At 42.5% G+C, this 26,900-nt stretch overlaps 1 protein-coding gene across 3 annotated transcripts in view; it reads left to right on the top strand.

The window, feature by feature from the left end:
- MAPK14 (mitogen-activated protein kinase 14) overlaps positions 1 to 26,900 on the top strand; it is a 59,081-nt gene that overhangs the window by 6,262 nt on the left and 25,919 nt on the right. For all 3 annotated transcript variants that reach the window (XM_039534692.1, XM_039534691.1, XM_039534693.1), the window contains exons 2-3: positions 12,855 to 12,984; positions 26,408 to 26,466. In XM_039534692.1, the coding sequence (XP_039390626.1) occupies positions 12,855 to 12,984; positions 26,408 to 26,466 (189 nt within the window). The remainder of the gene's footprint in view (positions 1 to 12,854; positions 12,985 to 26,407; positions 26,467 to 26,900) is intronic.

Raw genomic sequence — 26,900 nt, 5'->3', positions numbered from 1 at the left:
TACTGCTAATGACATCAATGATAATGTTGTACCACAATGATTTTTTTTTTAATGCAGGCCAGGGGGTGAACTGTTCTGTATGTTAAAAATGTGAAGTGCAAAAATAAAAATATATTGTCAGTTCTCTTAAAAGATACATAGAAAAATATAAATTTGACAAGTAGAAGAGGGCAAAATTGGTAGGTATGTAAAAAAAACCTTCTCTCTTAATATTTAGCATGTTCTGAATATGGAAAAAAGTTATCTAATATAGGAGCATAAAAGAATAGGGTGCAAAGAAAACAAGAATTGAACTATTAAAATAACTTGTATTATGGTACCACCTAAAGGTTCTAACTGAAGGTGGGGCCCTGTTGTCCTAGGCACTGAGAAACCCCTAAAACAGAGGATCAGAGGTCCCCGAACTGTGGGGCATGCCCACCTGGGGTGTGTGTGCAGAGGAACATTTGGGGGGCTTGACCTTAAAAAGTTTGGGGACCACTGCCTTAATAAATGTAAGCTCTTCAGGGAGGAAACTGTCTATCTAGGGCTATGTCTACACTACCACTTATGTCGGTATAACTTATGTCACTCAGGGGTGTGAATAAGCTATGCCCCTGAGCAACATAATTTAACCAACCTAAGCGCCAGGGTGGACAGCGCTAAGTTAGTACAGTTATAGAGCTTTTCCCACAGACATTGCTGCTGTTGCTTGGTGGGAGTTAATTAATTAAGTCGATGGGAGAGCTCACTCCTGTTGGCTTAGAGTGGCTACACTAGACAGCTCACAGCAGCACAGCTGCATTGTTGCACCTGTGCCGCTGTAAGCTCTGTAGTACTGGCATAGCCTAAGTAGACAAAACAAAGTGTGGGTGAGGTACTGTTCTTTAAAGTTTTCTGGCTTATTGCTCTTCTCCATAAAGAAGGCTAATTGTAAAGAATAATGTAGAAATGGTTTTTTTAGGATAAAATATTCTCTAGTTTGAGGAGCATATTGAAAGGAAATATGTGGAGTGTAGGGACCTTTAGTTTGGGTCAGGAGCTTTACTTCTAGCACTGGTCAAGTATAAAGTAGGAAGACTTTTGTCATACTGAAGCCATAGGGGTTTTAACTGTCAAGTAGTTGTAGTGTGTTTTCATTTTAAACTTTCCTGGGCACTGTTTCCTTCAGACTATTGTAGGCAACTGATCAATTTGTGTAAATTCAAACTAGATGTAGCCTATTTGTGCTAGTTAGGAACAGAAAGGTTGCCTAGGGGAGGTAGGATTAGTCTTAAAATTGTATTTCCTCCCTCCACACTCTTGCACCACTGTAACTCCATTTATTTAACTGAAGTTACTCCATATTTTCTGTTGTAAGTAAGGAAAACCTAGCCAAGAATTCCAGTCTCTTGCTTCCTTGGTTGGCAGGATTAGGGATGCTCTGGAAACAGTATATTGTGTTCTGGTAAGTGAGAAGTGTAATAGTGATTGCAGTTGTGAAGGTGGAATAAATATGCAGAGGATTCCCCTTTTTCCAAGGCAAGAGAGATTGTTACACTGTATTGTATGCTACCTGTTGCAATTGAAAGAGCTGGAGCCTGCTAAAGAGGATGACCAATTCACATCGGTCTAGTTTGGATTGTGATGACTAAGATTTTATTTTGGAGCTGTGAAGTATATCTGGAAAACACCTCATTAAAATGATACTGTTATGTGTAGACCCTGAATTCAGGTTTTGTGTGTAGTATTAAAAAAAAAAATAGCTTGCATGAAACTTAAACAGAAAATGAAGTAGCAAACCCTGCAGAGGAATATTTCAAATACTATTTTCAACATTGATGCGTTGTAATTGTGCATGAGAACTTGAGATGAAACAGCAATCAAAACAAAATAAAACCATTACTAGTTTATTTTGATTGTCCAATTTAGTGAAGTGTAGGAAGTAATACACATAAATGATGAAGAGCATAGTAGATTTCAAACACATTTTGATTAATCCAAAGCAATTTTAGTAATTCAACTACAGCAGTCTGAAGTTTCTGTGATCTCTGAGAGACTTTCCCAGCTTTATTTCCATATCTTTTCCGGTGAGCTGTTTCAATGGAATGTACTCTACTGCACAGAAGGGGCTACTGCTATTCTGCAAAGAAAGATTGAAAGTACTCCTTTCATATCTCAATAGTACAAACTAGAGAACATATGGAAGATGGTCATTGTTAGTTGAAAAAAAATTAAGTGTTCGGCTACATAGTTGCCCAGTTTTTCATAAGCTTCATTTCAGCACTCTGAGTGGAGAGTGCACACGGATTTTAATAGGGGTATTTTTCTTAAGTGAAACTTTAGCAAGTCACACTAATAAGTATTGTGACCAGTAGCGGATTAAGAAATTTGGCACCCCTAGGCCCTCAAAAAATTACCAGCTTCTCCGCCCCACCCCCCCGCCCCCAGCTCACCTCTGCTCCCCCGCGGTAAGCCTGGGAGGGATGGGGAAGAAGGGGAGTTGCGGCGCGCTCGGGGGATGGCAGTGGTGGAGCGGAGGTGAGCTGGGGTGGGGAGCAGTTCCCGGCCGCCCCGGATTACTTCCCGTGCCTGCAGGCCCCAGCTCACCTCTGCTCTGCCTCCTCTGAGTGCCGCTACTCGCTTCTCCCTCCCTCCCAGCGCTTTCGCGTGGCAAGCCTGGGAGGGAGATGGAAGGAGGGAAGCACAGCGCACTTGGAGGAGGAAGCGGGCCAGGGATTTGGGGAAGGGGTGGAGTTGGGGAGGGGTCGCGAGTGCCCCTGCAAATTTGCCGCCCTAGGCCTAGGCCTAGGCCTTGTTGGCCTAGGCGATAATACGCCGCTGATTGTGACTTCATTTTATAGAAGATAAATAAACTATGATTGGGAGCAGGCTTATATTTAGTTTCTATTTCTGACTTGTATAAAGCTGTGGATTTAATATGCATATATTTTCCTGCTGTGACATCTCTTCTGTGGGATGTGGTGATGGACTTTCCATTCCTGGCCTTGCTTCCCACTGTGAACTTGTAAACATGAGCTTTCCCTTCCTTTTCATGATTATCAAGGGAAATGGTCTGTATAGATCTTAGGTAGAATCGAGAGGCAGGGTGGTTTGAATAAAAGTTCTATGAAATGGACAAATGATGTCCCAATTCTCCTGGCTTCTCTTCCATTCTCTCTACCCTTTCCTCATTATCTTACTATTAAGTGTAACTTCATCAATTTCACATCCTCTGCCTCTTCCTCTCTCTTCTTTTTGACAAACCAGAAGAAGCTTGATTTAGATAACATCCAAAGGGGGAAGAAAGCAGAAGTGGAATTCACTTGTTCACAGCTAAATATCCATCTTTTGTTGGTGCTTGGAATCTTAAATTCTCAGCTAGGGCTCTAGAATATTGTGTGGGAATATATCTTAGGTGTAATAGAATAATGCTTTTCATCTATGTCAAAATCTTTTTTGGATAACTTTCAGGATTGATTGATTTTAAATCAAAGCTACTTAAATAATCAGGCAGGAAACCTTGATTGTAAATAATCAGTTTTAATCTTGTTTTGCATTTGTACCTTTTTTCCCTAAAGAGAAGTTGATTCTCATTAGTTGGTTACCTGTTAAAACGTGTTGATTTACAACTAAGGCCTTGTCTACACTACAAGACTATTTCGAATCAACTTAGTTCGAATTTGTGGATTCGACCTTATGAAGTCGAATTTGTGTATCCATACTAAATACACTAATTCGAATTTCTGAGTCCACAGTAACGGGGCCAGCGTCGACTTTGGAAGCGGGGCACTGTGGGAACCTATCCCACAGTTCCCGCAGTCCCCGCTGCCCATTGGAATGCTGGGTAGAGCTCGCAATGCCTGCTGGGGGAAAAATGTGTCAAGGGTGGTTTTGGGTTACTGTCGTCATTGAACCGTCAATCACGCCCTCCCTCCCTGAAAGCGCCGGCGGGAAATCTGATCGCGCCCTTCTCTGGTCGGTTACAGCGCGGACGCCACAGCACTGCGAGCATGGAGCCCGCTGCGATCATCGCTGCACTTATGGCCGTTGTCAACTCCTCACACCTTATCGTCCACCTCTTCCACAGCCAGCTGCTGAGAAATCGGGCGAGGAGGCTCCGGCAGCGCGGTGAGGAGAGTGGCGCAGACCTCTCAGAAAGCAGGGTACGCCGCGCAGTGGAGATCATGGTGGCAATGGGTCAAGTTCATGGTGTGGAACGGCGATTCTGGGCCCGGGAAACAAGCACGGACTGGTGGGACCGCATAGTGCTGCAGATCTGGGACGAATCACAGTGGCTGCGAAACTTTAGGATGCGTAAGGGCACTTTCCTTGAACTCTGTGACTTGCTGGCCCCTGCCCTGAAGCGCCAGGACACCCGGATGCGAGCAGCCCTGAGTGTGCAGAAGCGAGTGGCCATAGCCCTCTGGAAACTTGCCACGCCAGACAGCTACCGATCAGTAGCGAACCACTTTGGCGTGGGCAAATCTACCGTGGGGGTTGCTGTGATTCAAGTAGCCCACGCAATCGTTGAGCAACTGCTCTCAAAGGTAGTGAACCTGGGAAACGTTCAGGTCATCATAGACGGCTTCGCCGCGATGGGATTCCCAAACTGCGGTGGGGCTATAGATGGGACTCACATCCCTATCCTGGCACCAGCCCACCAGGCCAGCGAGTACATTAACCGAAAGGGCTACTTTTCCATGGTGCTGCAAGGACTGGTGGACCATAGGGGACGCTTTTACCAACATCAACGCCGGGTGGGCGGGCAAGGTTCATGACGCGTGTTCAGGAGCTCTGGTCTCTTTAGACTCCTCCAGGCAGGTACTTTCTTCCCGGACCACAAAATAACGGTTGGGGATGTGCAGATGCCTACAGTGATCCTCGGGGACCCAGCCTACCCGCTAATGCCCTGGCTCATGAAGCCCTATACAGGCGCCTTGGACAGAGAGAAGGAACTCTTCAACTACCGGCTGAGCAAGTGCAGAATGGTGGTGGAGTGTGCTTTCGGACGTCTCAAGGGGAGATGGCGGAGCTTACTGACTCGCTCGGACATCAGCGAAAAGAATATCCCCGTAGTTATTGCTGCTTGCTGTGTGCTGCACAATCTGTGTGAGAGCAAGGGCGAGGCCTTTTTGTCCGGATGGGAGGTTGAGGCAAATCGCCTGGCTGCAGTTTACGCTCAGCCAGACACCCGTGCCGAGAGAATATCCCAGCAGGAAGCGCTGTGTATCCGGGAGGCTTTGAAAGCAAGTTTCCTCGGAGATCAGGGTAACCTATGACTCTCCACTTGCTTTCAAGAGAAACTGACCCTGGGCCTGTGTCTGTTTGTGTCGATTTCGATCTGCGGCTACATGCCGCGTTCTCCAAGTTTCCCCCACTTCCAAAGCACGTTTTAAAGCAAAATAATTGTTACACTCATTATTAATAAATCTTTGTTTTACTTTGCATTTCTGTTCTGGTGTTGAAACATGGACGCATACTGTGCTGGGCACGGTGTGCACTGACGTACAGACCGCTTCCTCCATAGAGGACTGACATCCTCCTGCTCCTACATAGATCTCTGGGGTGGGGGACGGCTGAAAGTGGTTCTGCATGAAAGGGAGGGTTTGCAGGAAGGGGCGAGTGGTGCCTTCTTTGCATAGGGGTTTGGATGACGGCAGTGGGCTGCGGGTTTGTGCGTAGGAAGGGGTGATGGGTGTGGGAGAAGGGTGAGTATCTGTCCGTGGATGAGGGCTCTTGTTGGGGCTCAGGGCAGCGGATAGGCTTGTTGATCCGTTGGAAGTGCATGGAAAGGGCAGCCTGCCTTTACATTAATGGCGTGGCAGGCGCTAGGACCCTGGACAAGCATACACATTACGGAATGACCAGGGGCAGCATACACAACACAGAATGACCCTGGTGCCTACTGATTGCAGTGTGTGTGTGCCCTGCAGTTGATCCTTTCCCCAAGTCTGTACCCTGGTACTGTAGGCTATACCGTGCAAGTATGAAACCCCTGTCCACCCCATACACCGAAAAATCCTCTGACAGGAAAGACATGACCGAAACAGTGATTAACAGCAAACATCTTTTATTAATCTAATAAACAGTGGGGGGATGAAACTTGGATTTGGGACTGGCTGAGCCTATAAGGGAAGCACTTCTACAAATTTCTAACGTGAGAAGTGCGGGGTACACGGTCGCTCTGTTCTGGTTCAGTGACAGTTCTCACGGCCCCTACCGCCCCTCCGTCTTGTACTTTTGGGTGAGGGGGGGCCAGGACTTCTTGGCGGGGGAGGGCGATTGCAGAGACACTGCAGGGGGGCCCTGTCCTCCAGCCTGCGGTCCTGCAGGACATCAACAAGGCGACGAAGCGTGTCCGTTTGTTCCTTCATGAGACCAAGCAGCGTTTGGGTGGTCTGCTGGTCTTCCTGCCGCCACCTATCCTCACGTTCCATGAGTGTGCGATGCTGCTCACATAGGGTCTCCCTCCAGTGTTTCTGCTCTGCAGCCTCTGCTCGGGAGCAGGCCATCAGTTCAGCGAACATCTCGTCCCTAGTCGTCTTCTTTCGCCGTCTAATCATTGCCAGTCTCTGCGAGGGGGATGCCGGGGCAGTCCGGGAAAGATCCGAAGCTGTGTGATGGGGAAAGTTAGTGATTTCCTTGAACAGATACATTTTTGCGGACAGTGAACACTGTCTAGTCAATTTCTATGAACAAGACCGTACCGGGCAACAAGTCTCACATGGTCTCAAGACAAGCACGACATTTTGGGCTACGCTCTGATTGGCTGCGGCATTGCACAGGACAGCGGAGAAGTCGGGAGAGATAGCTGAATCCGTCTAGCAGACAGTCCTGGTAAGCCTTACAGTAGATTATGCTTATCAGTTAACGGATAGCTGTGCCCTCCTGCTAAAGGCAATCTGGAAATCAGATACTATGACCCTTTTCCAGCCACTCCCGACACTGCAGGGGAAAGATCAATGTATGCTTTTCCTCTGTGGCCTACAGCACGTGGCTGCTAAGCGAGGGGCTTTGTTATGCAAAGTATAAGTAAACCATTAAGAACAGTAACTATTTGCTAATTGCCCTAATTAGATGCAGCACTTCATGAACGAGATTACCCTGAGGCGGGTCTCTCAAGTACAGAAAGACAGGATGTTAAGGGAAGCACTTCACCGACCGGGACCCTACGCGGCCATGCTGGTTGAGGCGATGGTTCCCCTGTATCTACGGATGTCGTGGCGTGGAAGAGTGTGCTTCACCGGAGGACCAAATAAGGCACCTCTTCCTAGAAACCTCCTGCGGAGGGTATTTGAGGAACTTTTTGACGCATTTGTGGAATTGTCCATGGAGGACTATTGTTCCATCCCAATCTGTGTGGACCTACTGTTCGTATAGTTTCCCGTTAAAAACTTTTAGATATAGTATTTAGATATAGAATTTCTATTTTTTGTATACATGTTTTCGTACAAATAAATGTTTTCTTGTTTATACGACTTACCGCCTGATCCTTCCCCTGACTCTGAGTCCGGGTTAACGGCCGGGGAGGGTTGGTAGGGGATCTCTGTGAGGGTGAGGAAGAGATCCTGGCTGTCAGGGAAAGCGGCATTGTGTTCGCTGTCGCCTGCGCCTTCCTCCACGGACCCTTCCTCGTCTTCCCCATCGGCGAACATCGAGTAGGAACTGTCCTGGTTCACTATGCCATCCACTGAGTCCACGGTCACTGGTGGGACAGTGGTGGCAGACCCACCGAGAATGGCATGCAGTGCCTCGTAGAAGCGGCATGTCTGGGGCTGTGCTCCGGAGCGTCCGTTTGCCGCTCTGGCTTTTTGATAGCCTTGCCTCAGGTCCTTGACTTTCACGCGGCACTGCATTGCATCCCGGCTGGATCCTTTCTGTGTCATGGCTTGGGAGACCTTCTCGAAGGTCTTTGCATTACGCTTGTTGGAGTGCAGCTCCGACAGCACAGACTCCTCGCCCCACACAGCGATCAGATCCTGGACTTCCTGGTCTGTCCATGCTGGGGATCTCTTTCTATTCTTCCATTGGGCTGACTCCTCTGCTGCAGAGCTCTGCATCGTTGCAGGTGCCGCGGAGCTCGCCCCGATGTCAAAGCAAGAAATGAGATTCTAACTGTCCAGACAGGAAAAGGAATTCAAATTTTCCTGGGTCATTTCCTGTGTGGCTGCTCAGAGAATCAAAGCTCGGACTGCTGTCCAGAGCGTCAACAGAGTGGTGCAGTGTGGGATAGCTCCCGGAGCTACTAAGTTCGATTTGCATCCACACCTAGCCTAATTCGAGCTAGCAAGTGCGAATTTAGCGTTACTCCACCTGTCGGGGTGGAGTACCAAATTCGAACTAAGGAGCCCCCTAGTTCGAATTAAATGGCTTCCTGGTGTGGACGGTTGAGCGATTAGTTCGAATTAACGCTGCTAAATTCGATTTAAGGTCCTAGTGTAGACCAGGCCTAAGTATAGTCTTTACATATATTTGGTATTAATTTTTGCTAACCAGGAAGATACATTAAATCTGTACGCATTTTTAAGAATTATATAGCTTAACAGACATTTAGCCAGGCTCTTACATTTTATTTGTTTTATTATGTTAGAAAATGGTGAATAATGCATTTTTAAATTTGTAGATTAACTTTTTATTGTTGATTCATGTCGAGCTCTATTTGGATGGAAACTGGAATTCATTTTAAATGCCCGCAACAGTTATGTTTTGATTAGTTAAATAAAACTACCTTAAATGTGCTGATACATAAGAAAAATGTATCAAAACATGTTTTCCATTGAAAATTGATTTTATTAAAGGTAGTAGCTTATGTAGTTAGTGAATTGAATTGATTTTGTCTGGTCACCATATTCTTCAAGATTTTTGAACTAGTATATCTCATCCTTACATTAGTATTTTATTCATAGATTGTAAGAGGGAAAACAAGCTTTCCTGCTTTTTCAGTTCCCAATCTGTTTCTTAACTTTGGCCTGATCTACACTACGAGTTTATTTTGAATTTAGCAGCGTTAAACCGAATTAACCCTGCACCCGTCCACACAACGAAGCCCTTTATTTCCATATAAAGGGCTCATAATATCGATATCTGTACTCCTCCCCGACGAGGAGAGTAGCGCTGAAATCAGTATTGCCATTTCGAATTAGAGTTAGTGTGGCCGCAATTTGATGGTATTGGCCTCTGGGAGCTATCCCACAGTGCACCATTGTGACCGCTCTGGACAGCAATCTGAACTCAGATGCACTGGCCAGGTAGACAGGAAAAGCCTCGCGAACTTTTGAATTTCATTTCCTGTTTGCCCAGCATGGAGCGCTGATCAGCACAGGTGACCATGCAGTCCCAGAATCAAAAAAGAGCTCCAGCATGGACCATATGGGAGATGAATTTTCATAGACTCTAGGACTGGAAGGGACCACGAGAGGTCATAGAGTCCAGTCCCCTGCCCTCATGGCAGGACCAAATACTGTCTAGACCATCCCTGATAGACATTTATCTAACCTACTCTTAAATATCTCCAGAGATGGAGATTCCACAACCTCCCTAGGCAATTTATTCCAGTGTTTAACTACCCTGACAGTTAGGAACTTTTTCCTAATGTCCAACCTAAATCTCCATTGCTGCAGTTTAAGCCCATTGCTTCTTGTTCTATCCTTAGAGGCTAAGACGAACAAGTTTTCTCCCTCCTCCTGATCACGCCCTTTTAGATACCTGAAAACAGCTATCATGTCCCCTCTCAGTCTTCTCTTTTCCAAACTAAACAAACCCAATTCTTTCAGCCTTCCTTCATAGGTCATGTTCTCAAGACCTTTAATCATTCTTGTTGCTCTTCTCTGGACCCTCTCCAATTTCTCCACATCTTTCTTGAAATGCGGTGCCCAGAACTGGACACAATACTCCAGTTGAGGCCTAACCAGCACAGAGTAGAGCGGAAGAATGACTTCTCGTGTCTTGCTCACAACACACCTGTTAATGCATCCCAGAATCATGTTTGCTTTTTTTGCAATAGCATCACACTGTTGACTCATATTTAGCTTGTGGTCCACTATAACCCCTAGATCCCTTTCTGCTGTACTCCTTCCTACACAGTCTCTTCCCATTCTGTATGTGTGAAACTGATTGTTCCTTCCTAAGTGGAGCACTTTGCATTTGTCTTTATTAAACTTGATCCGGTTTACCTCAGACCATTTCTCCAATTTGTCCAGATCATTTTGAATTATGACCCTGTCCTCCAAAGCAGTTGCAATCCCTCCCAGTTTGGTATCATCCGTAAACTTAATAAGCGTACTTTCTATGCCAACATCTAAGTCGTTGATGAAGATATTGAACAGAGCCGGTCCCAAAACAGACCCCTGCGGAACCCCACTTGTTATACCTTTCCAGCAGGATTGGGAACCATTAATAATTACTCTCTGAGTACAGTTATCCAGCCAGTTATGCACCCACCTTATAGTAGCCCCATCTAAATTGTATTTGCATAGTTTATTGATAAGAATATCATGCGAGACCGTATCAAATGCCTTACTACAGTCTAGGTATACCACATCCACCGCTTCTCGCTTATCCACAAGACTCGTTATGTTATCAAAGAAAGCTATCAGATTGGTTTGACATGATTTGTTCTTTACAAACCCATGCTGGCTATTCCCTATCACCTTACCACCTTACAAGTGTTTGCAGATGATTTCCTTAATTACTTGCTCCATTATCTTCCCTGGCACAGAAGTTAAACTAACTGGTCTGTAGTTTCCTGGGTTGTTTTTATTTCCCTTTTTATAGATGGGCACTATATTTGCCCTTTTCCAGTCTTCTGGAATCTCTCCCATCTCCCATGATTTTCCAAAGATAATAGCTAGAGGCTCAGATACCTCCTCTATTAGCTCCGTTCCAATAGACGAAATGCCAAAACATTTGAAAAAAATCTCCAAGGCTATGATGGACAGAGGCCACAACAGGGACTCAACACAGTGCTGAAAGTTAAGGAGCTGAGACAAGCATACCAGAAAGCCAAAGAATGAAATGGACGCCCACGGAGGGAGGGGCGACTGACAACTGTAGCTATCCCACAGTTCCCGCACTCTCGGAAAACTATTTGAATTCTTGGCTGAGCTCCCAAAGCCTGAAGGGTCAAAAACATTGTCGCAGGTGGTTCAGGGTATATGTCGTCGCCCCCCCCCCCCAACCCCCGTGAAAGCAAAGGGAAAAAAATCCTGTCTCGCCTTTTTTCAATGTCACTGTATGTTTACTGGATGCTGCTGGCAGACGCGGTGCTGCAGCGCTACAGAGCAGCATCCCCTTCCCTTCTCTTGCCTTGTGGATGGCAGACGGTACAGTATGACTGATATCCGTCATCCTCATCCCATGAGTGCTCCTGGCTGGCCTCGGTGAGGTCAACCGGGGGCACCTGGGCAAAAATGGGAATGACTCCCAGGTCATTCTCTTCTTTATGCTTTGTCTAATGGAGATTCAGTCCTGCCTGGAATATCATAGCAGCTGGATGCTGTCCTCCCCTCCCCTCTTTGATCTCTGCTTGCAGAGGCAATAAAGTCAGTGTTGTTTCAAATTCATGCATTCTTTATTTCTTCATCACACAAATGGGGGGATAACTGCCATGGTAGCTCAGGAGGGGTGGGGGAAGGAGGGAAGCAATGGGTGGGATTGTTGCAGGGGCACCCCTAGAATGGTATGCAGCTCATCATTTCTGTGGGATGTCTGGGGCTCTGACCCGAAGTGGCCGTTTGCCTCTCTGATTCTTTAGTAGGCTTGCCTGATAGTCTAGGCAGGACTGACTCTCCCTTTAGACAAAACTTAAAGAAGAGAATGACCTGGGGAATCATTCCCATTTTTGTCCATGCGCCCTGGCCGACCTCACCGAGGCCAGCCAGGGGCACCCATGACAGCAGCAGACGGTACAGTATGGCTGGTAACTGTCTTTGCTAACTTGCAAAAGGCAAGGGGATGCTGCTGTGTAGCGCTGCAGTACCGTGTCTGTTAGCAACATCCAGCAGAAATATGGTGACAGTGAAAAAAGGCCGGACGGGCTCCATGATTGCCGTGCTATGGCATCTGCCCGGGCAATCCAGGGAAAAGGACGTGAAATGATTGTCTTCCATTGCTTTCACGGAGGGAGGATTGACTGACGACACTTACCCAGAATCACCCGCGACACTGTTTTTGCCCTATAATGCATTGGGATCTCAACCCAGAATTCCAATGGGCGGGGGAAACTGCAGGAACTATGGGATAGCTACCCACAGTGCAACGCTCTGGAAATCGATGCTAGCCTCGGTACATGGATGCACACTGCCGAATTAATGTGCTTAGTGTGGCCGCGTGCACTCGACTTTATACAAGCTGTTTCCAAAAACCGTCTGTTTCTGTAAAATCGGAATAATCCCATAGTGTAGACATACCCTTTAAATGAACTAGTAATTGAACTGAACTAGTTGAATAAACTGAAATGAAGTTTCGTAAGAGATTTCTCATTGAGCTGTGAAATGTTCAGGGAAGCTTACAGGACACTTCCTTGTAAATTACAAGTTTTTGCAAGGCCAAGCTCTCCAGCATTTGTGTTTGCCGCATCTTAATTCCCAAGTAAATTAAAATGTTCTATACAAATGTTTTGAGGGTATGCATCAGACTGCTTTCTTAAAGTATGGTATACACACCTTTTCTGCAAAACCCCTTTCCTCTTCTCCCTTCCACTGATCCTGATGCAAAGGATTCATCTTGCTCTTTGCCACTTTTCCTTGGAAACCAACGTAGGTATGGAAAGGTGGCTTTTTAAAATGTGGCACAGGGACATTTCACTGGGGAAAATGGGTTATTTCAGTCTCAATCCCTAGTTATTTTTAAAGTATTTTTTACATTTGGTAACTTTATTTTTTTTTTAATTGTAGCTCTGCCTTTGACAGAAAAACTGGGCTGCGAGTGGCTGTGAAGAAGCTGTCCAGACCATTTCAATCCATCATCCACGCCAAAAGGACCTACAGAGAACTACGGCTACTTAAACATATGAAACATGAAAATGTAAGTTCTAGGAGATGCCCAGAGACATGCAATATGTGGGAAATTGAATGTTCATAGCTGTGAAAAGCTTGATCAAATTCAAACAACCTAGTGATAGGTAAAACTGAACCTCCAGCATGATTACATTAAAAGTCTTGTACTATAGGAATTTAAGTATCAATTAAAATGTTTTTTAGTACTTTGAGAAGGTGACAGAAGTGAGTTAGAAGAATGGGTACTTTTTTTTTTTAGCATAAAATTGGTTAAGGTTAGGGCTGTCAAGATTTTAAAAAATAGTCATGATTAATCACACTGTTAATAATAGAATACTATTTATTTAAATTTTTGGATGTTTTTACATTTTCAGATATATTGATTTCAATTACAACACAGAATACAAAGTATAAAGTAAGCACTTTATATTTATTTTTATTACAAATATTTGCACTGTAAAAAACAAAAGAAATATTTTTCAATTCACCTAATACAAGTGCTTACAAATGTAGAATTATGTACAAAAAATGACTGCATTCAAAAATAAAACAATGTAAAACTTTAGAGCCTACAAGTCCACTTAGTCCTACTTCTTGTTCAGCCAATCGCTCAGACAAACAAGTTTGTTTACATTTTCAGAAGATAATGCTGCCCACTTCTTGTTTACAGTGTCACCTAAAAGTCAGAACAGGCATTTGCATGGCACTGTTGTAGCCGGCGTCGCAAGATATTTATGTGCCAGATGTGCTAAAGATTCAGATGTCCCTTTATGCTTCAACCACCATTCTAGAGGATATGCATCTATGCTGATGATACTGGGGTTCTGCTCAATAACGATCCAAAGCAGTGTGGACTGATGTTCATTTTCATCCTCTGAGTCAGATGCCACCAGCAGAAGGTTGATTTTCTTTTTTGGTGGTTCAGGTTCTGTAGTTTCCGCATTGGAGTACTGCTCTTTTAAGACTTCTGCAAGCATGCTCCACACCTCGTCCCTCTCAGATTTTGGAAGGCACTTCAGATTCTTAAACCTTGGGTCTAGTGCTGTAGCTATCTTTAGAAATCTCACATTGGTACTTTCTTTGCATTTGTCAGATCTGCACTGAAAGTGTTCTTTAAACAAATAACATTTGCTTGGTCATCATATGACATTGCTATAACATAAAATATATGGCAGAATGCAGGTGAAACAGACCAGGAGACATACAATTCTCCCGCAAGGAGTTCAATGACAAATTTAATTAACGCATTATTTTTTTAATAAGCGTCATCAGCATGGAAGCATGTTTTCTGGAATGGTGGCTGAAACAAGAAGGGGCATAAGAATGTTCAGCATATCTGGCACATAAATACCTCGCAATGACTGCTACAAAAGTGCCATGCGAACACCTGTTCTCACTCTCAGGTGACACTGTAAATAAGAAGCAGGCAGCATTATCTTCTGTAAATGTAGACAAACTTGTTGTCTTGGCGATTGGCTGAACAAGAAGTAGGACTGAGTGGACTTGCGGCTGTAAAGTTTTACAATGTTTTGTTTTTGAGTGCAGTTATTTAACAAAAAAATCCAACATTTGTAAATTGCACTTTCACGATAGCGATTGCACTACAGTACTTGTATGAGGTGAATTTAAAAATACTTTCTTTTATCATTTTTGTAGTACAAATATTTGTAATCAGAATAATATAAAGTGAGCACAGTACACTTTGTATTCTTTGTTATTGAAATAAATATATTTGAAAATGTAGAAAACATCCAGAAATATGTAATAAAGTTTCAGTTGGTATTTTGTTGCTTAACAGTGTGATTAAACTGTGATTAATCATTATTAACTTTTTTAATCACGTTTTAATTTTTTTGAGTTAATCACGTGAGTGCTGTGATTAATCAACATCCCTAGTTAAGATCTGCTACAAGTCTTATTTATTTATTTATTTCTGATTTGCAGGATGTTTTGTAGGTGTTGGGAAGGAGGACTGAGAGAAAAGGCAATGGGGTTTAAATGCTTTTGAAAGTGACCAAACCTCCTTAGACTAACCTGATTGAAAACATAAGATGGGAGAAGTGCCTGATTATTAAACACATGACTGTTGCATACTTGTTTTTGTACTTGATTTTGGGTGTTAAGTATATTTTACTGGGCTTATAGAAGATCCTTAATAGCAATAAATTGGTCTAGTTTCCTGTAACTCCATGGAAGCGTAACTGTTAAAAGGGTATTTTGAGAGAACTAACCTTCAGTGATGAAGCAAGGCTTGCAATATAACTATTTCATAGTAAAGCCTCAATTTGATTCACAGTATGTTAAGGTAATATACACAGGTATTAAGATGAGCCTAATTGATTTAGTGCTCTGTCTGATCCTCTTTGACATTTTGTGCTTTTAACACGTCTTATTGCTTCCTCTGTCCATCTCCCACTTTCATCCCTGTGCCTCTTGTCACGCTGTCCCTTCTGTGGAGAATTTCTGTCTGTGCCAGACATCTATCCTTCTTTCGGATCCCTTCTTAGAACACAGTATGAATCATCCTAAAAGTGCGATGTGTATCGATTATAAAAAGAAAAATATTTGCACCAATATGTGATAAATTTATCTGTCCTGGTCATTGGTGATCTGCCCCCTTTTTTTTTTTTTAAATGCTATGTATGTAGAATTGTGATTGTAAGTGCCTTTTGACAGAGACATTGTCTTAGGCCAGGTCTAAATTACACACTTACTTTGGTATAACTACGTCACTCAGTGGTGTGAAAAAATCCACACTGCTGAGCGATCAAGTTATACCAACCTTAACTCCCCATGTAGACCGTGCTGTGTCTGCATGAGAACTTCTCCTGCGAACATAGCTACTACCTCTTGCCGAGGTGGAGTTACTAAGTGGTAACATTTTACTATGCTCAATGCATTGAGTTGTTAAGCAGTAAAATGTACATTATTTTCGGAGTTATTAAACTGATGGGAGAGCTCTCTGCTGTCACTTTAGAGAGTCTTCACCAGAAGCACTACAGAGACACAGCCATGCCAATGCATTTTTCAAAGGATATTAGGGTTGCAAGAACCTCTGATACAGGGGTTGGCAACCTTTCAGAAGTCATGTGCCGAGTCTTCATTTATTCACTCTGATTTAAGGTTTTGCGTGCCAGTAATACATTTAAACATTTTTAGAAGGTCTCTATGTCTATAATATATAACTAAACTATTGTTATATGTAAAGTAAATACGGTTTTTAAAATGTTTAAGAAGCTTCATTTAAAATTAAATTAAAATGCAGAGGCCCCTGGACCTGAGTGCCACTGAAAATCAGCTCACGTGCCACCTTTGGCATGCGTGCCATAGGTTGTCTACCCCTGCTCTGATATTACCTGATCCACCCTCCCAGAGGACCAACTTTCAGGCTTCTTGCACAACACAAGAAATCGGAGAGGGTAGAAACACTGCTATTTAGTTTCTTTATAAAGCCTGAAAGTTGGTCCTCTCTGAGGGTGGATCAGGTAATATCAGAGGTTTCTTGCAACCCTAATATCCTTTGAAAAATCCTCTCCAGTTTCTGTAATATAACTTCTGTGCACAGGATGCAGCAAGTCTTAGCAAGCAAAATAAGATTTTTCTGGGAAGGTTAAATGTAAACAATAATCCCAATCTGTGTTGAACTTCAAATGCTGCTTGTCTTAATACTTTCACTTGTGCAGTATCATGTATACCTTTCTTTTCTCATCAACTTATGCCATGAACTCCTCCAAAAAGTAAGAGAATGAATACAATTCTGACTTGTTCAGAATACATCCTTGGCATCCTGGGAATGTGTGTGTGTATATGTGTGTGTGTGTGTAACTTCTATATTGCCCTAGGACAAGGTCTGGTTTTGGGTGAACAATTCTCATTCACTGCAGCGTAAAGGCACCAGCACATCAGTGCCATATGCTATTTTGAGGCAGCAAAATCACATGGCTGAACGTTCTCCAGCTCTTTGTACAGCTGTCAAAATGTTAAGAGGGAGACTTTTAACTTACATTTTATATGAGCTTTAGGTTGACAATAAGAAAATTCCTGAAATTTTGGCAGTGAGCTGATCCTAACCCGCTTCCAGTCTCTTCATCTAGTGAGACAATAACATCCCAAAATAACTTAATTCATGGATTCGCTTGGGCATTTTGACTGGAATTTCTCATGTTATTTTTCATTCCAGTGTGTGTGTAGTTGGTTACCAACCACGCCAGTCAGCTGCCAGTATCGCTAATGGCTCTGACACTTCAGCAGTCCTTCTTGACAGTGTTAGTGTTGCTAACTTAAGTGGAACTTTTAAAACACCTGCATATTATGAAGAATATTCCCCAACAACACCTGCTTCATGCCATGGTGAAGGTAGAGCTCTAGTGTTGATGGTATTACCCTAATAGATATACCTACCAAGTTTCTCTCTAACCTTTTTGGGCTGCTTTTTTCTTCCCAAAATTGCTGTGGGCTGCTGTGGAAACCTTCCTTCAGGGTAAACATTTTATTTAACTAGTTCTGGGCAGCAGTCGCACACTGGGCTGAGTTAATAGGAGTAAGCTGTGGAAATTAGAGTAGAGATTTTATCACTAATGTTTATCATGTACTGTTGCTTTTGCTCTTCCCAATTCTCTTGTTTCACTGCAGTCTTCATCTACTTTGAGTCTTTCTCATTCTAATCCCTGTGCCTGGAATAATCTCCTTGTTCTAATCTGACAGGCACCTTCTTTCTCCTATAAATCTCTTAAAATACATTTCTTCAAGCAAATCCTCCTTCCTTATCAGTAATCACCATATCATTCCTCCTCTGAACTATTGTCCTGTCTTGTCTCAAGATTTTAAACTCTTGAGTAGGAAATAAATGTCTTATGTTGGTAAAGCACATCAAATATCTAATGCTATGTAGATTGACTTGAATTCTCAGAAAATCCATTATGTACTCAGTAGTGCTATAATTTTGAGAATATGTTGCACGCCTCATACATAAAAGTGGCTGAAGTGTAAAACTGAACTCAGCTTTAACCGCTGAACCTGAAATGGCATATTCAGTGTTCTAAAATGGAATTAGAAATCAATATTTTGGTAATTTTGTGTCTCATAGATTAATCTGTGAAATATTTTTACAAAGTGAAATGCATTTGGGCACCATGATAGTACATATATGCTCTGATAGGATTTTGGTTGTCTTTGAGGTTGTTTGTGAAGGGTTACATAATTGGAAGCAGGATTGTAGGATAATAATTGTATTTCTAAACAGACAGTATGTGAGGGCACAGTCATTGACTTATACCCCTTATAGGAAAAGCTGCTTCCACTGAGCATCTCCTGCTATATGAAATACCTCTGCTGCTACAAATAACAGGGTATATAATTGGGCATCAGAGCATCTTGGACTGTGCTTTGTTCTTTGACCAGTCTCTGTACAGACAGTCCGCTGTCAGGCTGGGGCTCTGAATGTAGTGGTGATTACATTTCCTTAGAATTGCATTAATGATACACTGCAGAAGGAGTGTATTTAAGTGTTGTAGATAATGGGTGGGTGTAACTTCTCTGATGAAAGATAAGGGTAGACTGTAACTTGTCACATTAAAATGTGCAGATTCAAAGTGATATGGTCAAAAAGAAAGTTGGAATGGAAAAGGCAGGTTCTGTCATCTTGTGTTAAACTGGGGGCTGATGCAGTGATTTGGCAGACTAATTTATACCTAAGGTGAAAATACACACTGAAGAAACCTTACAAGTGTGTGATGACTTTTGTAGTTCTTGCTCCCTTGCACTGTTCAGGGGATGAATTGGCTGTTCTCTTCCTGAAAATGAAATAACACAGTTAATCTGAACAGAGGATGGGAACAAGTCTATCTAATGTATGTATTGTAGAGTAGAAGTTGAGTAATCTTTGGGATTCAGCATAGGGCAGAGCTGAGGAAGTTAAGATTATGACTTGTTCCATTTATTCTCTAAATATGTTGGTTGCAAAAGCATAATCTTGGCTCCTCAAAACTTGTGCCCTTGAAACCATCTGCTTAAAGTTGACTTGGCCAAATTCTGCCTTTGTAAATGGAAGAACTAAATTCCACCTTTAGTTACACATGTACACTTAAACTTCATTGGAGTTGCAGGGGTGTGAATGTAGACAGAACTCAGCAAATCTCTGTGGGAGAAGAGAGAAACTGAACTAAAATTGGAGAAATACCTAGTGGAACACCTTCCCTTTATCAGATATGCTTTTAAAAAATCTGCTTGTTGAGAGGGGAAATATAAACAAACTGGGAAAAATTAGAGCAACCTTAAAACCCCATCAAATTAATTTACCTTCTAGTGCAGCGGTTCTCAAACTGTGGGTCGGGACCTCAAAGTGGGTCGGGACCCTCTTTGAAAGGGGTCCCCAGGGGCTGGCTTAGACTTGCTGGGGCCTGGGGGCGAAGCCAAAGCTCAAGGGCTTCAGGACTCAGGTTGCAGGCCCCCTGCTTGGGGATGAAGCCCTTGAGCTTCAGCTTTGGACCCCCTCCCCAGAGTGGTGGGGCTTGGGCTTTGGCTCCCTACTTGGGGCAGTGGGGCTTGGGCAGGCTCAGGCTTCGGTCCCCCTCTTGGGGTTGCAAAGTAATTTTTGTTGTCAGAAGTGGGTCATGGTGCAATGAAGTTTGAGAACCCCTGCTCTTGTGTATCTGAGAGCTGTTAGTCTTATGACCCTATAAATAGATATTTTTCCAGGGAGTAATGCAAGTGTACTTCTTCACTCTGCATTTAGGGGAATGAGGATTTTTGATAAGTAAAAATTCAAAGGTGAGGATGGAGGTTGCATAGGTAGGAAAGGTACAAGTGAGGGTATGAATCTGAGCTGTTCTTGCAAACTGGCTCCACCATGAACGTACTAGAAAGTAAGTTCTTTTCAAGCCAATTTAGACCTCGCAAAAGGAAATTAAAACAAATAGTAAAACGTTCTTTAGCTATATAAATAAAAAGAAAACAAGGAAAGAGGAAGTGGGGCTACTTTGCAGTGAAGATGGGGCCGAGATTAAAGATAATTTAGGTATGTCTCAAAACCTAAATGAATACTTTGCCTCAATTTTCAACAGGGTGGATAAAAATCAATGATTTAAAAAAAAATCAGATTTTTTTTTTGTTAAAATGCTTTTTGAGGAAAAAATGTATCTAAAGATGGTTTTAATTAAGATACATTATAGCTCAAAGATATCTCATCATGGAATAGGGATTATAAATTCTAATTCTATCGTATGAGACAATATATTCATGTAACATTAAGAAAAGTTTTTTGTAAATGAGTTCCAATAGTTCATGGATTAAGGACCTAATCTTATGGGGTTCCAGGGGCTTCTGTATAGATTATTTAGGTTAATCTTTCTGTCTACCCAATGGGATTCAGTGCTCAGTCTAGAGAAGATACCATCAGAGATGCTTAGTTTTGCAGTTCTCAAACTATGGATTTGTGTCTCCAGAGATAACATGCTTGTTAACAGCAAAAAAAAAAATTAAATAATATATAGAGGTGAGAAATAACAGACCTCAACCCTATTGTCCCTGTGCAAATTTGTGTACCTTACCTCTCTCTCAAAGTGCAAAGTTTCAAAAAGTTCAATGAATAGAAGATTGTTGTAGGTGGAATATATCCGGACAAGGAGAAGTCTGGAGATAAATGTGAGAAGGAAGGGACAGGCAGTAGAAACAAAAGTGAAACTGTTTGAGCAGCAAGTCTTGAGGCCTTTCTGAGCGTAGCCTTCATTGATTTGAGATCTTCCGTACCATTCTCTCACTAGATGGGAAAACCTATAATGGCAGCAGGTCCAAAAAGAGACCCAGTTTGGGAATAAGAACCATTCAAGAAATATATGTTTGCTGCTGATGTTTTAAAGAAAGTCACACCAGTGAACTGGTGGAAATCACTTAAGCACTTGGATTCAGAGACTGTTAATGTGATAATCTCACTTTTAACAGCAGTAGCTTCTTCTGCCAGTGTAGAAAGAATATTTTCTTCCTTTGGACTAATTCATTCCAAATTGAGAAATTGTTTGGGACCTGAAGAAGCAGGAAAGCTTGTTTTTCTTTTCCAGATTATGAACCAACAGGAAAATGAAGGTGAAGACGACTGAGCTGCAGAAAGCCCTATTTTTCTCATGATGATGATGACCTGGCTATATAGTCAATTTTTTTTTTTTTTTTTAAAAAAAATTTAATTATTTTAGTTTAGTTAAAAACAAAACAAAAAAAAAAAAAAAAAAAAAAAAAACTTGAATGTTTAACTAAAAAAAAAAAAATTATTATTTGTTTTGTAAAAAATATTATGTTGTTGTTTGAAAAAAAATCAAAATACATAACATTGTTTTAGTTAAATAAAACAATTTACTCCTCTAATACAGCATGGCAACAAAATCCTCCAAATATTAATGATTAACCTGTTGAATTAGAGATAGTTCGCCTCCGAATGACTTAATAAATATCTTACAGATTCATAGACTCTAGGACTGGAAGGGACCTCGAGAGGTCATTGAGTCCAGTCCCCTGCCCTCATGGCAGGACCAAATACTGTCTAGACCATCCAACCTACTAAATATCTCCAGAGAGATTGATTCCACAACCCTCCTAGGCAATTTATTCAGTGTTTTTACTACCCTGACAGTTAACCTAAATCTCCTTGTTTTTGCTGCAGTTTTGCTTCATTCTCTTGTTCTATAGAAGAGGCAAAGATTTTCTCCCTCTCCCTCCTCCTATGACACCCTTTAGATACCTGAAAACTGCTATCCCTCTCCCTCCTCTCTCTTTTCCAAAAAAAAAAAAAAAAATTCTTTCAATTACCTTTGGTAAATGAAATAACAAAACAATCATTCATTTTCTGATATAGTGGTAAAACTAATCTGAAAAGTTTTTTCAAAATAAATCACTTAAAAATATATCGTGTGTACGTTCTAAAAATGAAACCTACATCCATCACTGAGTTGTGAAGAATATGTATTAAGGTTATAACAACGAACAAGAATGCACTTTTATGTAGAAATCCATGATTAAATCGAGTCTTCCTGACTCGTGATTTTAATTTGATTTAAATCAAATCCACCCTGGTTTTCAATAAGGATGATGATGTAGAACATGGAGACAAAGGCAGGAAGGCGAATGGGAATGGGTATATGATAATTAGACATTACCACATCTAAGGTGGAAGCAAAACTCAGAGCTTAATATATTCAAGTCAGGGGAACCTGAGAATCTCCATCCCAGAATACAGAAAGAATAGGTACAATTATAAGTATTTTTAATAAATCTATCAAATTGGGTTTGGTGCTATATGACTGGAGAATAGCAAATGTGCAGTACTTCTATTTAAGAAAGTGGGTGGGAGGGAGTGAACCAAGCAACTACACATCTGTTAGTCTGACCTCAATAATATGGAAGACTTTTTTGAACAAATTTTGAAGAAAAGAATATAGTGCCAGACTAAATTGACATCTTTCTTTGATGAGAACTGAGTCTCTAAACAAGGGAAATGCAGCAAATCTAATCCAGAGGTGGGAAAACTATGGCCCGGGGGCACATCTGGCCCTTGAGCTCCTGCCGGGAAGCTGGGTCCAGGACTCCAGCCAGGGAGTGGGGTTGGGGGCTTGCCCCGCTCTGCGCATGCCATGGCTCTGTGCAGCTCCTGGAAGGAGCTGCGTGTCTTTCCTCCAGCTCCTACATGTAGGGGCAGCCAGGGGGCTCCGCATGCTATCCCTGCCCCAAGTGTTGCCCCCGCAGCTCCCATTGGCTGGGAAACGAGGCCAATGGGAGCTGCAGGGACAGCGCCTGTGGACAGGGCAGCACACAGGGCCACCTGGCTGCTCCTCCGCATAGGAGCTGGAGGGAGGACATGCTGCTGCTTCCAGGAGCTGCTTGAGGTAAATGCCGCCTGAAGCCTGGACCCCGACCCCTTCCTGCACCCCTGCCTCAGCCCTGATCCCCCTCCCGCCCTCCGAACCCCTCAGGCCCAGCTGGGGACCCTCCTGCACCCCGAACCCCTCATACCCAGCCCCACCCCTGCACACCACCCCACTTCCCCAGCCTGGAGCCCCTTTCCCGCACCCTGAATTCCTAGTTTCTGGCCCCACCTCAGAGTCCACACCCGGAGCGCTCACCCCCTTCCAAACCCCAATTTCTCGAGCATTCATGGCTCGCCATACAATTTCCATACTCAGATGTGGCCCTCGGGTTAAAAAGTTTGCCCACCCCGATCTAATCTGTCTGGACTCCAGTAAAGCGTTTGATACGGTGCCACATGGGAAATTAGCATCCGTCAGCAAGGGCTGCCTGATTCCCTCATGGGATTACACAATGCCCTTCCCTAAGCAATTGAATGGCTAAGACATTTAGATTTACACACTTGACTTGAACATCTATGTAAATGCAATCACAATAAACAAAAGGCATCTAGTTAAACTGGAGAATATGGGAATTAGTACAAGGATTGTAAGGTGAGTAAGGAACTGGTTCAAAGGGAGACAACAACAGGTTGTGCTGAAAGGGGAGCTGTTGGACTGGAGGGAGGTTATTAATGGAGTTCCTCAGGGACTGGTCTTGTTTAATATTTTTATTACTCATCTTGGCTCAGAAAGTAGGAGTGCGCTAATGAAATTTGCTGATGACCTAAAGTTAGGAAGCATTGTCAACACAGAGGAGGACTGGAATACGACACAAACTGACCATCTTGAGGGTGGAGTAATAAAAATGGGAAGAAAGTGAATAGTACAAAGTGCAAATTCATGCTCTTGCAGACTAAGAAGAAGATTTCCATTATAAGCTGCGGGTTCCTTGTTGGAAACGCCAGAGGAGGCTAAAGACCTGAGTCACAGAATGAATGAGCCACCAGTGTGGTGCAGCCCTGAAAAAGCAAATGAGATTCTGGGCTGCATTGGGAGAGGTATATCCAATAAAGGTAGGGAAGTATTAATACCATTATAGAAAGCACTGGTAAGACCACCTCTGTAATACTGGGTACAGTTCTGGTCATCATAGCACCAAACCTAATTTGATAGATTTATTAAAAATACTGGAATAGGTGCAGAGAAGGGCTATTGGGATGATCGGGGGAATAGAGAAGAGACTAAGGCCTGGTCTACACTAGGGTGGGGGGATCGAACTAAGGTACGCGACTTCAGCTACGCGAATAGTTCGAACTTCTTACCTGTCCAGACGCCACGGGATCGAAGTGTGGTGGAGTTCCGGAGTCGACGGGAGTGCATTCGGAGTTCGAACTATCACGTCTAGATTAACTCCGAGAACGCTACCCGTCGACCCGGCCGTAAGTATGGACGTACCCTAAAACAACTTGGTTGTTTAGACTAGCAAAATGAAGAGTCCCAGGGGATCTGCTTGCACTCAATAAATACACCAGGGAGGGAAAAGAGCTATTTAAGAAAAAGGACAATATTGCCTCAAAAACAAATGGATATAAACTGACCATGAGTAAATCTAGGCTGGAAATTAGAAGAAGGTTTCTACCCATTGCAGAAGTGAGGTTCTGGAATAACCTCCCAAAAGGAGGAATGGGGGCAAGAAACTTGATTGGTTTCAAGATGGAGCTTGATATATTTATGAAAGGGATTATATGATGTGGTTGCCTGTGATAGCTGGGGACTAGAATCAATGTCCTGGAAGATTTCTTCCATTTGCGTCTTACGTTTGTTTTTGATTGCAGAGCCCAGAATTTTGCTAGGCACCTTAAAAAGGCATGGAATCTCTACTGTGAAGCTTACAGTCTAATCAGATGTATGGCCAGGACTCTAACCTCGTTTCTTGATGTGTATCTTTTTCTCATCCACCTTGTTTCATAGCCAAACTTTTTTGCTGGTCACTCAAGTAGTGTGTAGCTGCAGGGTGTCCTAAAACATATTCTGTCCTATACTGGATCTCACCACAAAACCGTTGGGATATTTTGTTTTGTAACCTATCTAACTAGGATTTACACCTTCGTCCTTCTGCGTTCATCAGTTGCACGGGTTTTTATTGCCTCTCAGGTCAGGATCTTCACTGGGAAAGGAGGTATTTAGACCTGTTAACTAAAACTTTGTGTTCACTCATTTTGATTTCCTTCTCTATTGACATCTAGAAAATGGGGAGTCATCGTGTTAAGGGTAAAGAACTTCTGTATTAAAATTCTTGTGTACTCCATAGATCAGAATGAAGACTGGAATTGAAGAATATTTGAAAAATTGTCTGAGCCTTGGATTATTTTATTTAACAAAAAAACAAACTAGACCTTGTTATACACATTTTCAAAATAGATAAAAATCCAAAAACCCCACCATTCTTTATTTATTTTCTATCTGAATATAATCAGGCATTATAAATAAAACATCATAGAGTTATAAAGCCAAACATTAACAAATAGTTAACAAAGGATAATGAAAACACAGACAGGTATAGACTCTTGCAATATTTGATGTATAGTTTTTCAACAAAACCTTCTCGGTTTCTGGCATCTTAAAGGTGTTTTGGATCAATATATTATTAGAATTATTTCCACCAATAACTTAGTTTAGTAGGAAAGAATTACTACTTCTCAATCCAATTAATTCTGATTTTAAAACCTCAATTGTATGCTTTCTCTACTGTGCTGTCTTTAAAAGCAGTTTGTTTTGTAATTAGACTTTCAATTATCCACTGCTTTCTTTTCCTCCTTCCTAATAGATTACCCAGTATTTCATGCAGCATTTTTAAACTTGCATAACACTTTCAAAAGATTAATCTGGGAGCTTAAATTCATAACTTTGCTAGACACTAAAAATCATGGACTATATAGAGACATTGGATTTACGGCTTATTACAAAAATCTGTAACCCACTAACAACCCTCCCTCCCACCAGCTGCTTTCCCTTTCTCCTTTCCTCCCTGTGACTAGGGGAGGGGGCTAATTGCCAACTTCACCTTGAATGGTCCCTTGCAGTATGCGTAGGCTACTTATGCTAAACAATCTGTTCCACCTTGTATTTAGCAGTGACACTCTGAGTACCTTTCCTAGACCTGAAGAAGAGCTCTGTGTAAGCTTGAAAGCTTGTCTCTCTCGCCAACAGAAGTTGATCCAATAAAAGATATTACCTCACCCACCTTGTCTCCTAGTATCCCGGGACCAACGTGGCTACAACAACACTGAATATAGCATTTGTGTCAAGTGATAATATCAAGTTGCCTTACTTGATTTTTCACCTTTCCCTATTTGATTCTTTGGATGATTGGGGTAAAAATGGCAACCATATGTATTAAAACTGGAATTTTTTTCCCCACAAGAACATAAGCTGTATTCAGGATCAAGAAAAGTAATTTCTTCCGTCCTCCCCTGGCCTCTTGATGTGTTTGGAAGAAAAAAGTGAGATGGAGGGAATCTTTTCTACTCCAGTACAGGAACTAACCACTTATGAAGTAGATCAGATTATATTACAAAATATATTTCCGTTTTCTCATTTTTTGCCTTTTTTTCTTTATAGGTGATTGGTCTGTTGGATGTGTTCACACCTGCTAAGTCACTGGAAGAATTCAATGATGTGTAGGTAACATCTTTGAAAACTGCAGCCCAAGCATATATGATTATAGAAATGTAGGGCTGGAATGAACCTTGAGAAGTCTAATCCAGCCCCTCAACTGTGGCTATACCATCACTGACAGGTGTTTGTCCAACCTGTTTTTAAAAACCTCCAATGATAGGGATTCCACAGCAAGTTTTTCCTAATATCTAACCTAAATCTCCCTTGCTTCAAATTAAGCCCATTACTACTTGTCGTACCTTCAGTGGACATAGAGAACAATTGATTATAACAACCCTTAACATATTTGAAGACTGTTGCATCTCCCCCTGCTTCTCTTCTGTCTCTCTCCTGCTTTCCCCTCCTTCCCTCCCGTAAGCTAGCACTGCTATAGTAGTTCATGGGAGGGAAGGAGGGGAAAGCTACTGTAGTAGTGCTAGCTACCCTTGGTACATGG

This window comes from Mauremys reevesii, linkage group 4, assembly GCF_016161935.1.
Source record: "Mauremys reevesii isolate NIE-2019 linkage group 4, ASM1616193v1, whole genome shotgun sequence".
Classification (NCBI taxonomy): Eukaryota; Metazoa; Chordata; order Testudines; family Geoemydidae; genus Mauremys; species Mauremys reevesii.
This window is presented reverse-complemented; position numbering and strand designations above follow the sequence as displayed.